At 35.3% G+C, this 17,180-nt stretch overlaps 1 protein-coding gene across 1 annotated transcript; it reads right to left on the bottom strand.

The window, feature by feature from the left end:
• Positions 1–7,773: 7,773 nt before the first annotated feature.
• On the bottom strand, positions 7,774–16,604 carry LOC144452488 (solute carrier family 49 member A3-like). The gene is made up of 9 exons (XM_078143588.1): positions 16,043–16,604; positions 14,307–14,465; positions 13,590–13,874; positions 12,734–12,868; positions 11,708–11,824; positions 11,003–11,155; positions 10,074–10,231; positions 8,695–8,858; positions 7,774–7,937 (listed from the first exon to the last, which is right to left on the bottom strand). Exons 1-9 carry the CDS (start codon positions 16,235–16,237, stop codon positions 7,774–7,776), a joined length of 1,530 nt encoding a protein of 509 aa, XP_077999714.1. The 5' UTR covers positions 16,238–16,604.
• Between the last annotated feature and the right edge of the window lie 576 nt (positions 16,605–17,180).

Below are 17,180 nucleotides of genomic sequence, written 5' to 3'. Positions count from 1 at the left end.
TCATTCAACAGATTACAGCAATGTACACAACAATGAATCTCTGTATAGTTAACTAGTGTTGTAGCATAATATAATTTCTAAAAACTACATTCATTTACTAAATTCTAATTTGAACAGTTCTAACACTGGTACTGGAGCTATAAAATGAAAGTCTATCTAACATTTCATTTAATCTAATTCAGATAAAAACTCAAAAATATATTTCTCAGAAATGCAATTCAAAGAATTGAAAGATAAATTGTTGTAATCTAATACTAGTATGACAAGAATTGTTTTTGAAGTTTAGTTAATTTCAACAACGACAAATAAGTTCATAATATGTGTGTATGGTTTCTATGTTTAAAATATAACACATTGGTATTTATTTTGGATTTTAATTGATAAAATAACTCTATTATGTCATTGGAAAAAAAAGGTGAAACAACATATACCAAGTCCTTGTTTGCAACTCAATAAATACAATATATACATATGAAAAATGTATGAAATATTTCTATGTACAATAACAAACTTATTACATACCTTTTAGCTTTTTGTAATTTAATGAGCTAGAAACACAAACTTGGTAAATGTTGTTTCACATTGTTTTTATCAAGTAGGGAAAGATGGTAAAGCTGTTTTATTGATTAAAATTTAAAAAAATACCCATTTGTCATCCATATGGTTACTGTAAGCAAAAAGACGTGTTGTTCTTTTGCATCTCATTACTGACACAGGGTGTAAGTGACAGGTACTATAAACTTTCAAATTTTTGCTAAAGACTTATTTTTGCTGGAAAACAAAAAATGTACAGTGACAAAAATGCTTCTTTTGTACATAAACAGTGCACTGTGCTTAGTAATTCATCAAAACCACTAGTTGAAGACTGTCAAATCACAAAATTTGCGAGAGGAAAAAATATGTAGGTTTACTGTATGTTGAATGCAAACAATTGTGAATCTTATCAGTCTGTGTTCACATAAGTGATAAATTTCTAGATGAGATGACAATTTGTACTGTGGCAAGGGTTCCACAGTTGGTGTCAACAGGTTTTAAAACTAATATTGACGATGTCAACATTGTTTACATCACAGTCACTTGTGAGTTAATATTCCACTCAGGTAGGATTATAATACAAAAAATTGCATTATTAGGTATTACGAATATTCAAAAATTTCCATCACCAGCATTTGCACATAAAAAACGTCACCACTAATGGTAATTTGAATAATTGCGCATGATCTAATATTGTGATTTTTTTTGTGTGCTACGAACGTCCTTGAATATAATTTTAGCCCACTAGGGTGTGTATTGCATTGACAACAGAGTGATGTGTACACTTAATCAAACATTGTAACAATTGACAATACAGTACTACTAAATGTTACATATACCCCCACATCTGGCCATCCCATTGTTAGTGTTACATAAATAGTTGTAACAGTTAACATTGTTGTAACAGTTCAAATTGTGGGATTTAGCATCATGCATGGAGCATAGCTAACAAATAATATATCATTTATCATTTATGTTTGTTTTATATAAATAACCGATTCTAGCAATATATTTTTTATTTATTTTTTTAAAATGTTTTTCAAAACGTTTTTTATGTTTTATGTTTTTTTTTCTGAATCGTGTTTCTAAATTTTATGATTTGTTATGTGCAGACCGTTGAGACATGTATTGTGTGTAATGGTCTTTAAATAATAAATTATTATCATTATTATTATTATTATTATTTGAGCAGAGTTTAAGAACTTTTCTGTATCCAAATAAACAACTCAGCACATCAGTATGGTAGGAGTATGCTGTATTATTCATATTGTTATATCACATTGCACATTCATATATACGTATGATTTGTAAAAATATGTATTAATTTCTATTACACAGTATGAATAATTTGAATATTACAACAAAAACAGAAACAGACAGTGTACTGCTACAACCTTTTATTAGTCTATTTATCTTTTTATTGTTTTAGCTCTTGAAAAAGGCTGTTTGTGTACGGCTGAAACATTAGGTAACTTGAAATAAATGCTGATTTTTTTAGTAAATCTTGGATTTGTCTCCTTGAATTAAATCATTACAACCTGTGTTGACACTTTAGAATGAGACTCTGGTATAAATCGACAACCTACCAGCAACCCTATCATGCAATATAAAGATCAATGGAGAAAAATTGTCAACGTGTCCGAGTTACCTCGACAGAATGATAACTATATATGTACATAAATGTCTACTTAATCCAAGGTATTACGAATGTTATAAGTTGTTACTCAAAGTTTCAGACATTTTACGTGTAAAATTTGACAATCTCAATTTAACAGTCTGATGATCGCAGAAGAAGCGTGAAACTCTGAGTAACGACTGATAACATCCTTATACCTTGAATTAAGTCTCCCTCGCTCTCCTTCCCTCCTTCCCTCCCTCCCACCCCTCTCTCTTCCTCTCTCTCTTTCACACACCTAACACGCCAGTTTGATTCTTTTACATTTCAGTCATTCTCCAAGACGATGAAAATTCAAAAAATCAAAATGTCAGTTAGGATTTAAATAGTGTAGTAGCATTAGCCCTTAAAAAGTCTACAGCTATGGTTTTGCATACAAATGACAAGTTGTTTCTATTTTCCCTAACAGAAGTCTATTTTTGTCACACTGTGCTTCTGATGCTGTCTGAACTGTACTGATGAATTTCTCTCAGTGCTCAACATTCTGAACAAACTTACATATTTAATCTGATCAGAGGAGGCTAATACCTCATCTAGAGGCTATCTGTGGAGAAGGATTCCAAGCCACACATAGCCTCTAGACTAGTGCTATCCATGGCATCAAATCTCAAAATCCGTAAAGAGATGATTCAATACAACAGGCAGATCTAGACTACTCCTAGTCTAGCCAATACCAGACTACTTTATAAAACAGTATGCAATTGACAAGCACAGTAGACATGAAATATTGACAACAAAACATATCAAACCTCCTCATTGGTCAGATTTCAATCAGCTTGAATAAGATAAAAAAAAACCAAAAGGTTATCACATATACATCTACTAATGAAAACAGCCCTTTCTTTCTGTTAGGGTGAGATCGATAGTTCAATGTAGGATAAAAAACTAAATTATTTTACTTTGGGGGTGGGGAGGGGGGTTTGAGCCCTTTTAGTTCTCATCCTACAAAATCGATTTGTACACAAAACAACTAGTTTTTCCTAACTACATACTGGCTTTATATTCATAGCACTAACATACTACTACATACTGATTTGAAATTGATTGTGCTGTCTGAAACAATTTTCAATGTTGGCCAATTTAGTTAGAAGTGGGGTGGGGGGGGATGAGGGGTAGGTGGGGGGGGGGGGTGTCTGAGGCCTAAGTATAAAAATTTAGTTTTAAGTTATCCTACATTGAACTATTGTGGATCACGCCCCTTAGTGCCACCCTAAGAGCTACTGTGGCATACACCTAACACATAAAGCCCTTTCTTCAAGTACCACTGTATCCTACTAGAGGGACACTGCATTGTTTATTTACAAACGTATTTTGTTGTTCATCTCACCTCACCATTGTAAATGAAAGGTTAAGACCTAAGAAACTTGAAATGGGTGTGGTCCTTGATTTACAATATGTTAATTATATATTATGGGTACAGTTTGAGTTTTATCAATTTCAACTCTCAATTTGTACATGGCAAAGATATAATATCGGTATATGAGTCCATCAGTGCCTAGATCATTTACTGTGCAGGTAGTATTAATATCATGACATTTGATGGAATAGCCTAGAATTTATAGCTAACTATATAAATAGAACAATGTTTGGTGTCAAGCAATTGGCACCATTACATCTATGTTTCACATATCTGTCACATTAAAGATGTATCTGGAACATTTTTTGAAAACTATTTTGTTATCTATAATTGATTTACTGGTACATTGTACTTGTAATATCATTGTATATGCTGAACGGTATTGAATCACCTGTGGGTGTATTTGTGTAGCTGTACATGGTAGAATAAATCTAATCAACTTGATTTTGGGGTCCATACCCAAAAATCAGCACCCCCAACGCAATCATGATTTCAAGCTTACAGTACTAAGTTCTAGATAAAATCGACCTGTAATTAACATGTACAATGTCTAATTATTGATATGTTAACAATTTTCTGAGAATATATTGTGTTGTCTGATCAAAAATAATTATACTCCAGTTACAGCAAGTGCACCTTTAATATCTCTATTTCTTGGCTGGAATAATAATTTAAACATCATCAACTAATTTAGGGACAATCACAGTGTCACACAAGCACAATATACAATTTCAATAAATATATACAATCATTTTCTTTTTCAAAAGTATTTACAAACATAATCACACTGAACAAATTACCATGTAAGTATTTTTTTTTTATGATACTGGACTCTGGAGTTCGTGTAAGTTGAATTGAAATTTGCACAGTCACATGTATCTATTTATTATCATTATTGTACTATTATCAATTTTAGCCCCAAAAAAATTATTTACAAAACGTCGGCTGTATTTTTGACAGAGTTTATATATGAAAACATGCATTTTACAATTATTTTTGTAAGACCTACAGATATGATATAACGTTCTTTGTTTATAGGACTGTTATTATCTATATCCCATAGTGTCAGGTCGGGCCATCACCGCAATACATAAAGTCATGATAATGTTACATGTACAATGTACACGATTACGTTTGCGGTGATACTGACCAGATACCATACCCGTCAACACATGAACATAAACTGAGGACACGCCGTCAAAAACTTCGTTCATGTGTCGACAGTCAAACAGATAGAAAATCACGACTGACAATGACATTACATTCCAAGTCACCGGTGACGGTTCACTCATGTGGTATGCAACGGTGTACATGTTTGTGATGTTATTTGTTCATGCATCGTGGAATTCTATGAATACGCGGTTTACTAATATGTGGGTATACAATTATTTTACTGAACTCTCGTCTTTTCGTAATTAACACGACTCACACCAACTAAAAATACAATGTATGACACCTTTTTATTTAACACTTATCCCTGAACAATGAATGATAAAGGTGTCTTCTCACGTACCTCGGCCCTCACTCACCCGGACCCACAAAGCACAATGTGTCCATTTTATATTTAATCTAATTTTAGCAGGAAACATACGTCCATCTATCGTGTACGTCCCAGGACGCTATAAACATTGATTCGAGTGCTGCCTTGCTTACCTGTAGAGCCACTTACGACAACTCTCCTATCTTCAACTCTTCACATCAGCCAGAAAATGGGAAACAGAACGATTCAAAACCAGTTAATCGAGTCGATCAGCTGTTAGCAGCGGTACACAGTTTTTACAGCAAGTGGAGTTTGATAATGTCCTGGCGCGGCGTTGATCACAAATCGATAACTTATGGTACAATTTACATTGAAACTCTTATCTGATAACACACTGTTTCCAAGCATTAAAAATATCTAGCATTCCATCCAGAATCGTCACCAAAAAATGGGTGGCTCGGATAAAAACAACGTTTTCAGTGACCCGACCGACCGACTGACTTTTCGTGTCTCGATGTACCAAGGCTGTGTTGCGTAAAATTTGCATAACAACGGTCTGACTGTGAGTGCAGTTAGGTGTGACGAAATAGGTACAAGAAGGTCATCGTATAAACCGACACACCCAAACACAAACCGTACTGGGCGCAGTCTAAGAATACGATGAAGTTATTTTTTAGTCTACGAATTTGGTGTTTCGTTTAATGACTGTTTTGACATTTTAATTTCCGAATAATAATATTATCAAATGAAACTTAACTGACATAAGGGCTTATTCCCATTTACATGAAATTTGTAAAAGATATTGAAATTGCGTCTTTGTTAGCTACAAGTGCAAGGTGAAAAAAAGGTGAGACATAGAACTAGAAATATTGAACGATGGCAATGTAAATAACATTAAAAATGAATTTAGGACATCAATTAAAATTGAAATATACTGTTTTTCTTTGACATAAATACAATACACCAAGGATAGGTTAATTTGACAATGATGGATTACTCATAACCTCAGACAGTGGACCGAGTCATAACAAAGCAACATTTGTTAATGCCATCATCCACTGATGTTGTCACCTCACTTTTCGGCTGAATAAACGTAACAGTTGCATTATATTATATTATCATTTCCTTTCTTGGCTAAATCTCGTAACATTTACGACAAATTATAATTTGACTTTTCTGGCTGAATTTGCTCATTTTTTATTAGATTTTTAGCTAAGTTAGCTAATTTCTGTTTTCTGTTCGACTTCCTAGCTTTGTGAATGAACTAGGTTATACTAATATGCTCACTTATATAAATGCCTTTTTGGAATATCACACGCAATTGAATATTTTTTCTGGAGTCTTATAAAAACTAAACCTTCCAGAATCATTCAACAGTTCCAGCTATACTGCAGTAATTCAGTGTTAACACCATTATACTTTTAATTGAAATAATTGAAACAAATACTTATATTATCATGTAATATTTCATGATCAAGTCCTTATAAATCATCAGCCAAGCCTATCAAAATGCCATGAAAGCCCATCCCACCCATCCACTGGAGCTCGTTGGCAGTTGTTAAGTTCACCACTAGAGGGCGATCGAGCCATTCAAGTGATCTAGTGCTATCGTGCTGCATACATATCGTGCACTTGGCAACAGTGCCAGACTTCCAGTGACAAAAAATATTTGTATCCCATCCTCACTCCACACTTCTAAAAGCCTTCAAACACATTTAGGTCATTCTGTACACTTCATAACCATAAAATAGTAATAAAAAAGTTTATTTTTATTTAAAATGGTAAAATTACAATGAGGTACAATTCTAAAATAAAAAAATGATACAACTGTGTTGTAAGCATATTGAAACAGACCTAAAACATACAAAGAAAGATGCTACAAAACTGGACGAACTTGTTCTTTTTTTTAAAAATATATGTTTTTGTAATTCTCATCTTTGATAAGGTTACAAATAAGCCTTGGGAGTAAAAAGGAGTCACTTACCAAAATCAAATTGTGTGTCCATCTGTACACCTAAATCACCTGCATGCAAAGTTCTTAGATTATACACTTCCTTGGTCGATAGTTATGGTCACTTGTTGAAAGAACAATGTAATTTTATGTTGACACCTTTCCCTTATATAGAAGGCAAAATTGGATAAAATGATTCAGAAAACCTTGTTTTGCATATATTTCGATTTGGAATCTTTGTTGTTCTGTCCCTAGACTGAAAGATATGTCGTGACGTTTCGCCCTCACTGGCCTCCTCTCACACGTTAGGGGTTGCCTGATGTTTGAGGGCGCCCCGTCACGGCGTACCTTACAGACTATTCTGTCCCTGGCATACGATATGTATAATATATTCTAAAGTCGATCTAATCAGTCAAGATTTGATAGCGGCAATCAAGGTTTTGGCTTTCTATTAAAGATAGACACAAACTAAAACTATTGTTGCGACATGTTGATATAAGCTACTGAATGGACGTTAGTTTAATTACACTCTCAGCAGAGTGGCATTTCTGATAGCTAGTTTTCTCAAATAGACACACACTATCTTGATAACAGAGTATATCTGCACAATAGAGGCACTGCTATCACTCACTTGTGTAATGTACCATATTGAAAAACAATAGTTTTAGTTTGTGTCTATCTTAGTAAGTCGAAACCTCAACTGCCGCTGTAGTACTATCTGGCTGGCAAGAATGGGATCCTATAGTTTATTGTTTGATTTTCTCCTAAATTGTAATTCAGGTATTTGCCACATTATCTTGAATGCTGTCCACGTTTACGGATGCTTCATCCTTTGCATGCTGAGCTTTCTCTGCATTCAGTCGTTTATAATCCGTTTTAAAAAACACAATCAAAGCGATAGCTTGAAAACAGTAGAGACTGGAATACACCATCATTGCCACTGAAAAAAACAACAACAAACAAACAAACAAATCAACATGGTGACAGGTAGTTTCTATCTCATGTAGAGACTCTATAAATGTATTTATTTTGCAATCAAAGTTGTCAAGTTTGTTAATAGCTTGTAGCAACTGAAGTTGTCACTTTGCAGTTTATTGCCATCAAAGTTGTCATGTTTGTAGTCTGTTTACAAGTAGAACTGACATGTTTGAAGTTTAGAGTTTAAAATGGCCATATGGATGAGGATTGGATATTTATTTTGGATTTTTTATTCATAAAACAGCTCTACTACATAATTTTTTCCTACTTGAAAACAGAATAAGAAACAAAAAAATCAATCTGATTAAAATCCAATGTAGATGTCGGATAATCGTTCATTGTTATTTTACCTCGGTATTTTTGCTTGACTTGACCTTTGTGATAAATGTTTACGTTTTCGTTCTGATCACCGCCTCTACGGTGAATGTTACTTATTTATAATTTTGTGTAATCAAATATTTCATATCTGTAACTTTTTTAAAAATAAAATATTTCATGTTTGTAACTTTTTGAAATAAAATATTTAATATATAATTAGTCTATATCTTAAGAATGCAATCTTCAAATTTCATATAATTTGGTACATATATCAATCATAACAATGCACACATATCCTATAAAGTTTATTGCCACAGCTTTTAATTTTAATGAGTAATTTGCATAATTAATGATATAAGTTTGTCATGTCTCCAGTATGTTCATAATGCAAGTATACTTACCTGTCATATCTTTGGGTGCTGTAGCCTTTGTACTGCCTTGACTAATAAGTTGATTATTACCATGAGTTGGTATAGAAACACACTTTTGATGGATTTTTTCATAGTTTGTCATTGGCCGGCTTAATGCCTCCATTACAAATGTAAATATAATGCCCTCAATTTTTCTGAAATGAAAACAAAGATAAATCCCGTAGAAATAAATACTTTACCTAAGGCAAACCAGTAAGACTGTAAATCAGCTTAGTAATGAAAATTTCTACTCACAGAATCAAAAAAATGTCTCAAAAAATTTCTTAGAAGTGACACATGACACTAGCCCATTGTAGTCACCCGACAGTGCTGATGAGATGTCAGAAAAATTTGGAATTTGCTGCCAAGAAATGTTTTCACTCTGGTAGTAGACACAAATAGACCCAATATATATTATTGATACTGGTGTAAGTTATGACAATAGCAACAACAACAACAACAACAACAACAACAACAGATAAATTTTCATTACTAAATATAAACTCAGAGTCCATGAATATTCATTCTTGTACAGACAGCTGTTTTGAATCCCTAATATTCCAACTGTTATTTCTGTACATTTATGTATCTTTCCCATCATTTTTTGGAGTTTACTCTAAATCTAATGTTTCAACCAGTTTGTACCACATTCTTAGCTCTGCTGTTTTCATTCTAATTATACGGATCCTGAAACAAGCCAACTGGAAGGACGCCCTCAACAGGCAGAAGGAGAAGCACACAAATGTTGTCTATGATGGGAAATCTCCCCAGTCAAAGCTATGAAAATGTTGTTAGAGGGACTGAAGGAATATATCATCTATGAATCAACAGAAAATATTCTCTCAGTGCTACAACTCTACTTGCCAGGCTACAAGTCTGTCAAATTAAGATAAAACACCAATCTCACAACAATTAGTTTTAACGTTAATCTTAAAGTAAATTCATAAATGTTGAAGTATTCTGTTGAACACCATGGTATAAACTTTCACAGGAAGGATACCTTATGGATTCTATATGAAATAAAACCATAGATATTAAATAAGAGAAAATATGTTTTCTTCCAATCGCTTTCACTTATCAGCATGGAGCTGATATTGATCCAAGCTTAAGCAGAAGTGATGTATGAGATTTGCTAGGCAACTTCAAATAAACATATTATGGTAGGTTTAACGGAAGTTGCCTAGCAACTTTCATACATCACTTTGACCTAAATTTGGATCGATGTCAACTCTGTATTGATGAGTGAAAGAGAATGAAAACACATTTGATTTTATTTAGTATCCAATTTTCTATCAAACAGAGTGAATTTTCATGAGGTATAATCCTTCCCCTGCAATGGCATTCACAAACACATAATTGTCATAACTTACGTTGCCATAGAAATGAGACCAAATGATGTAGCTTCAGCACCAGGGTATGTGGTTTCTACAGCTAACTCCATACTAACTGGATAAGCAGCGCTAGAGAACACCCCATACATTATATTGGTGATTATTATCAAAACTTCCATGTGAGGCATAGCGGAAACCTAAAATGAAACATGAACACATATTTTTTAACTTGAGAAAACACATCATTTATGTGAGTCACACGCCCTCAAGGTAATGTTGGTTCATAATTTAGCCAGACAGCTCCAAGTACTGACAATTGTTTCCTCTGGCATGGACCTATAGCAGCACAACTTATACTTCCTGAAACTCCCTGAGGAGCATACAATCCATTGCAGCCTTTATAAGCACTTAATACTAAAACTTTCATATTGCAACCTCTATCCTACCAGATCCCTAATTATACAGCTGGGTTGACTGGGGCACAACCCTGGTTCAAATCTTGCCCAAGGACTTTAGCTACTCAGAAACAAATGGCAGCGACGGGGCTTGAACTCGCAACCTGCAGATTCCAAGCCGACCACTGTAACCATTCAGTCATCAAAACTCCACATAGCAATACCAAACACCCACTTCATTAAGGAACAGTCCAGTCAGCCTTATTACTGCCTAGTACACTTGTATTGTACATACACTTGAAATCTAGCAAAGAAGCTCTATTGCACTTGTCATGTATTCAGTTATTTTGGAGATTGCCTGCAAGGGATTGTGGGAATAGTTCTGGTTATGACATCACATTTACACTCATTATGTTTGTGATGAATACTGAAATACTGAAGAAGAAATTATGCAGTAAGTGAAAGGAACTGATATACTGTGCAAAAGTAACTGCAGTAAATGAAAGTAACACATGGAACTGAACTAAACAGACTGCAAATTGAACTAAATAATTATAAATGAAAGTAACTCACTGTCATCATTAGAGCTGTGGATATAGCACTCAAAGCATACATAACCTTGGTTGTCTCTTCAAATAACTTAGTTCTGTCCACGTACAGAGATGCAACAAGTGCACCAAAAAAACCAACACCTGACTGTACCCCCATCACGATTCCTGAAAAGGTCTATCATCAAGAAAAATACAAAATCGAATGAGATAATCAGATCACGAAATTAGGAAGAGATTTATGCCTCTGTAAATCACTTTATTGTCATCACATTGAAGGGCAACAAAGGTGAGGGTCATTTTATCCTAGCTTCCTTTCAATATGCATTATGTGGGACGCTCCGAGAAATGACATTTTCAACGACTCTACATCGCTTGACTTCTCCAAAACAGGGTTATAAAAATGGGTAACTCCGACATAGAAGAGGCCTGGTGTATGCTGGTGTGGGGCATTCTGGGAAAAAACACAAACTTATGAGCTTCATATCTTTCGAAACAATTGCTTTGACATTGTTTGGGTTAGTGTTAAAGAGATGTGATGCTGCTAACTTTGTTTGATGTTACATTTTGCATATTTGCTGAGGCACGTACAGTAACATTAATTCCAATATTACATCTCAGCACCTCTAACCAGGTTGGGACTCTCCACCTCAGCAACTGTCTATTCTACCAAGATTTCAGGAAAAATTCTTCAATTTGAAAAACACACACACAAGTGTTTCATACTCACAGGAGTATATCCATGCGTACACAGCATTTCTTCTCCAACAATAGTCAATGTATCAAACAGTCCACTTTCAAGACCCAGTAAAACCATCAAAATTAAAAATTGCTTATTTTTTAGCATCTAGAACAAAAAGAAATGTCAATAAAATCTGTGTAGTGTTATATTTAAGAAATATTGGTAAACTCACTTCAAATGGCATATTACACTTGACTCTCAGTTGTCGGAGATGGAGTTTAAACCCTGCACTATCTGTAACAGGAACTTTTTTTCCATCAATTTACATTTTCCAAATTATCATTTTCTACATACTCTTAAATGAATTTATCAATAAATGTAGTGTATAATCCCCTTGCCAACTATCTTAGCAATCAATTTATGGTAGAATATTCCAGTGATCAAGGTCATCCAAGGTTCAGAACTCACAAGTCATCACTAAGTCTGGCACAGTACTAGATTGAAAGATTTGCCATTGGGGGCGCTCTTTATCACCAAACATGACTTGTCGTTGAGGGCGCTCTTCAATATTCACTTGCCTGTTCAAATAAGTGCTGAATCTGTCAGTCTGCAACACATAACTGTTTGAGAACTGTCTGAGTATGTCTGCAGTTGTACTTCAGTACTTAGTTGAAAATCAAATGAGAGATAAGGAGTACCCATGACAACAAATCTGTCAGCTAGGATGCAACAACTAGATGATTTTCCAGTTCCAAGATGCATTGCATGAGAAGACATTGCGTAAGTTGTTACATTTAGTCTTGTTTTGTCTTTATTATGTTTGAAATAACATTTTCATCAGGAAATGATGGAAAGATATGTTGACCTCTTTGATTTTGAGTGATTTTATAGAACAAAGACTAAACACCATCAATGACATAGAGGGATTTTACTGGTAAAGCCATGGTATGGTCAGGTGACAACCATCCCCCTGAGTAGCGTGTGCAAACCCCTCAGTGCATACAGAATACATGGCATTGTATGGAGAGACACGCAATGCATCTTGGAACTGGCAACAGCAGTGTCTACTAATACCTGTTTGAGACCAGTCCAGTATGGCTGTAGTTTTACTGCAGCACTTGGTGATGGTGGCGTTGGTGGTGCACTACTGGTTAAACCAAATATAGTCAGAAATAGTCCAAGGACTGGGGGCAGACTATACATTATGAACTGTAATAGAAATGAATGCATGTCACATAGTTTGATAGAAAGTACAGATTTGGTGTATTTCAAAATGTTCTTCGTTTCTCTGGTTCAATGTAATGTGTATAAAAATAGCACAGCTTGAGAGTGAATGATACATATGTACCTGTGATTACATGCACCAGTGTACATGCATACTTTGTGGTATTTGCACGACAATGTAAATGTAAATGAGGGCACAATTGTTCTCTTACACGAAAGCACATGATCGCAGAGGATGATCTTTGCAAAAATTTGCTGTTTTTGGTTAAGCATATGTAATGAGAACAGAACCCCATGCTATGTGAGTGCCAGTGTGGCTACTCAGGGGTATTTGCACTCGTGTTTGTAGTGTTTCCGCTGCACTGTTTCACTAGCTACACTTGCTATGGCCAAGGTTGACTGATGTGTGAGGGCGCCCCATCACAGCATACCTTACAGACTAATTCAGTGAGTTATAGAAAAACAAATAACGATGAATCTTGTGATCTAAATTTTGGCTAAAAGGCTGGAAAATCCCTAAACATGGATCTATATAAACAGTAGAGCAATAAAGTCCCAAGAAATAGGTCAGTGATTTTGAATCTGGGGAATACATCTCCAGCTGGAATCTTGGGAGTATAACCACCCATCTACACCTCCCCTCCCCCCCCCCACCCACCACACATCTACAAATCCCTTTGGATAGTTGCCAGCTGCCAGCACTTACCATAAACTGTACACCTTTATATTTGACCAGTATTGGTGTAAGAAGATTTCCTAATACTAATCCATATGATGCAGTGTTAATCATAGTGGCTAGAGATCGTTCCCTCTCACCAAACCATTTCTCAGATATCTTTGTTGGACTAATATTAAAGATAGGACTAACGGTTGCTGCGAAGACTTGTCCAATGGCAGCTACAGCAAACTGCCATGACGACGGAATGATATGCAAAGTGCTAATAAGTTGAATAATGCTTCCAATGGCCATGAACAAAGAACCAATTAATAACTGCAAGAGAGATGATGAGCAGGGTAAAATACAGAAATACAAACAGAAAATTTTCAATGGTATGAGTGATGCATGGAAGAACACTGCAGGCCCTTTTATTGAATAAGTGTAAACTCCTTTTTCTCCCTAGGGGGTATTTATTTGTACACAACTAAGTACAAGTTGGGAGAAAGAGGATTCTGCTTGAAATGTGTACCGTATAATACATTATGAATTCCCTTGTCTGTAGAGAATTGAGTTCAACACATACAAATAATTGGGATATCGTCTTACTTACACTAAAGACATGAAATACATTTCTTTATCAATTTCATATGGCATACATCCATTTTCAGACCTATATCACCATGGCAAACAATTGAGCAATCAATCACCACATTTTATCAGTAATTTGATCTAAAGAATCGTGAAAAAGAAAAATATTCTACTTACTGATGGTCTCAAACCATATGTATCTAAAAGCCATGTTGCTATAAAAGTTGTTGGAACTGGTATGAAAATATGTAGCAAGCTGACCAGATTAATAGAATTGGTGGAGACATTGTAATACTCAGCAAGCACACTGGCAGCTGGACTGAATGATAACCAGACCTGACAAGAATGAAGTATGCATAGTCACAAAGACAAAAGATTGTATAGTTTTGGCCACTTGGAGTGCTATTTAAGGCAGGACACCTTATAGCAGTAATTAGAAAGACAAAAGATTGTATAGTTTTGGCCACTAGGAGTGCTATTAAAGGCAGGACACCTTATAGCAGTAGTCACAAAGACAAAAGATTGTATAGGTTTGACCACTAGGAGTGCTATTTAAGGCAGTACACCTTATAGCAGTAATTAGAAAGACAAAAGATTGTATAGTTTTGGCCACTAGGAGTGCTATTTAATGCAGTACACCTTTATAGCAGTAATTAGAAAGACAAAAGATTGTATAGTTTTGGCCACTGGGAGTGCTATTTAATGCAGTACACCTTTATAGCAGTAATTAGAAAGACAAAAGATTGTATAGGTTTGGCCACTGGGAGTGCTATTTAATGCAGTACACCTTTATAGCAGTAATTAGAAAGACAAAAGATTGTATAGGTTTGACCACTAGGAGTGCTATTTAATGCAGTACACCTTTATAGCAGTAATTAGAAAGACAAAAGATTGTATAGTTTTGGCCACTGGGAGTGCTATTTAAGGCAGTACACCTTTATAGCAGTAATTAGAAAGACAAAAGATTGTATAGGTTTGGCCACTGGGAGTGCTATTTAATGCAGTACACCTTTATAGCAGTAATTAGAAAGACAAAAGATTGTATAGGTTTGGCCACTGGGAGTGCTATTTAATGCAGTACACCTTTATAGCAGTAATTAGAAAGACAAAAGATTGTATAGTTTTGGCCACTAGGAGTGCTGTTCAGAATAAAGCCTTTTGACCATCAGTGAGCACATGATAGTTGAGTACTTAGTACCTCCTTTTTCAAAAACTGATTTCAGTGTTTGACAGCAAAAATTGATTGTCTTCTCAACCAGTGAAAATGTATTGTAATATTCATTGCAAAGAAATGTTACTATTACTTCTCAATGTTGATAAATTTTTGTTTGCTTTTTGATATTAAAGTAAAGTCTTAGCCTGTTTACTGCAATGTTATGTTACATCAGTAGCTGTCGTCATACATGGTGCTTCACGTGTTTACTCCTGTGTTCATCGCTGCTGTGCGTGTATATTTACATAATGACTTCATTTGAATAAGTAATCATGGTTGTAATCTGGTTATTGGGTACATATTTTTGAATTGTAAATATCAACATGTTCATGTTCTCAACACAAGCTAGTTGGTTTCAAGGGCTAGGCGGTATGACAACAGGTACAGACATAACACAAGAGTACAGGCTAATTAAGTCTGAGCCTTTGTGAGTGTACCAGCCACTGCATTCGGCTTTGATATGAGAAAAGGTCTATTTTTTTCTGCAAAATTTGGTATAACAACTCTTTGGGTTTGGAGGTCTGCACAGAGCCTCCATGTGTGCAATTACCCATAGAATAATGATAATTAAACATGTTAAATATAATATCATAATAATTGGTAGAAAATGATAAATGATTGTATAAATATTAAGTATATTTGGTAGACTTGCAGAAGTCAGTCCAAAAGGAATATTGTTCATTGTGTATTCTATACCTACCACATCATTTGAAAATCCTAAGAAAGTTGCCAGAAAGAGAACGAACCATCGTTTCTTATACAGCCTATATTGTACAGGGTCAGAGTTTTCTTCATCGCCACTAGAAGGTAAACATCCATCTTCGTCGGATAAAATTCTTGCTGTTGGGCTAGACAGACTTGGGTCACTGTCGGTATCAGATCGAGGGTACTCCATGTCTTTGGTATATGGTGGCGAAGTTTAGGACAAGTGTAGAACGAAACGTATTACACAAATGCCATTCATAATCACTGTTGAAGTTTTCCTACCTACAATACATGAAATAGAAGCTGTCGAGTAACACACTGTGACACTGTGTATTGTTGCATTCAGGCCAAACTCACGTGATATGCCTGGAAGTTGAACAATGGCATATGTTGTCGGCGATTGGAGGTCGGTGTTTTCAAACTCGTTGCTGCGGAACACGGTGCACAGTATCCGTTGTGATGTAATCTGGGGACATAATGTCAGTACTTCCGATCACGTTCAATGTTAACGCCCCCTAGAATCCACTAACAAATGTTATGATGCTCGACGGAAACCGGTTACATCATGAGGTTACATGTCCTCGAATATTTGTCAACATTATGCTATTTCCGACAACTTAGGGAGTTTAAATAATGTACGCCCTCGTAGCCCGGTTACCAAGATTACGCGTTACGTTTATCTTTGCTTTTATCATGTTTATCGCTTGTGGTCGGGTCTTGTAGGCTAGGCAGAGCCTCCAGCGGTGAGAATCTGGGTAACCGCGCCTGAAGTTATAGCCAACAGCTCATCTCATAACCGATGAGGGCGCACCGTACAAACTGCAAGGCGCTAGGCTTGACAGCACATCAGGCAGGGTTCTACTCAGCTTTATTTGATTATCTTTACCATATGTACAAGACACAAGCGAGAAAAACTGATCACCACACAAGAACTATACGGCATATCTCATACATGTACATCAAACATCAATACCAACGTTTCTATGCAATGTTTCTATTCTTCCCTTGTATAAAAAATACAGATAGTCACGCCACGATGATGTGATGTATTTTCATGTTATGGAGTTTCCGAAGTACGGAATTTAAGCTCTTATATTTACTTATCGGGAAATGAAGAGTTCCAATAGCAGTCA

The sequence above is a fragment of the Glandiceps talaboti genome, chromosome 22, assembly GCF_964340395.1.
Source record: "Glandiceps talaboti chromosome 22, keGlaTala1.1, whole genome shotgun sequence".
NCBI classification, from domain to species: Eukaryota; Metazoa; Hemichordata; class Enteropneusta; family Spengelidae; genus Glandiceps; species Glandiceps talaboti.
The sequence above is the reverse complement of the archived record's forward strand: the minus strand, read 5'-3'. Positions and strand labels throughout refer to the sequence as shown.

What these genes read in the sequence shown, in the direction of transcription:
- LOC144452488 (XM_078143588.1), bottom strand. Translation starts at nt 16,237, where the DNA reads ATGGAGTACCCTCGATCTGATACCGACAGTGACCCAAGTCTGTCTAGC. An exon ending in ACTGGACTGGTCTCAAACAG is followed by an intron (nt 11,825 to 12,733) that starts GTATTAGTAGAC and finishes TTTTTGTTCTAG; the next exon opens with ATGCTAAAAAATAAGCAATT. An exon ending in GGTCTCATTTCTATGGCAAC is followed by an intron (nt 8,859 to 10,073) that starts GTAAGTTATGAC and finishes TTTTCATTTCAG; the next exon opens with AAAAATTGAGGGCATTATAT.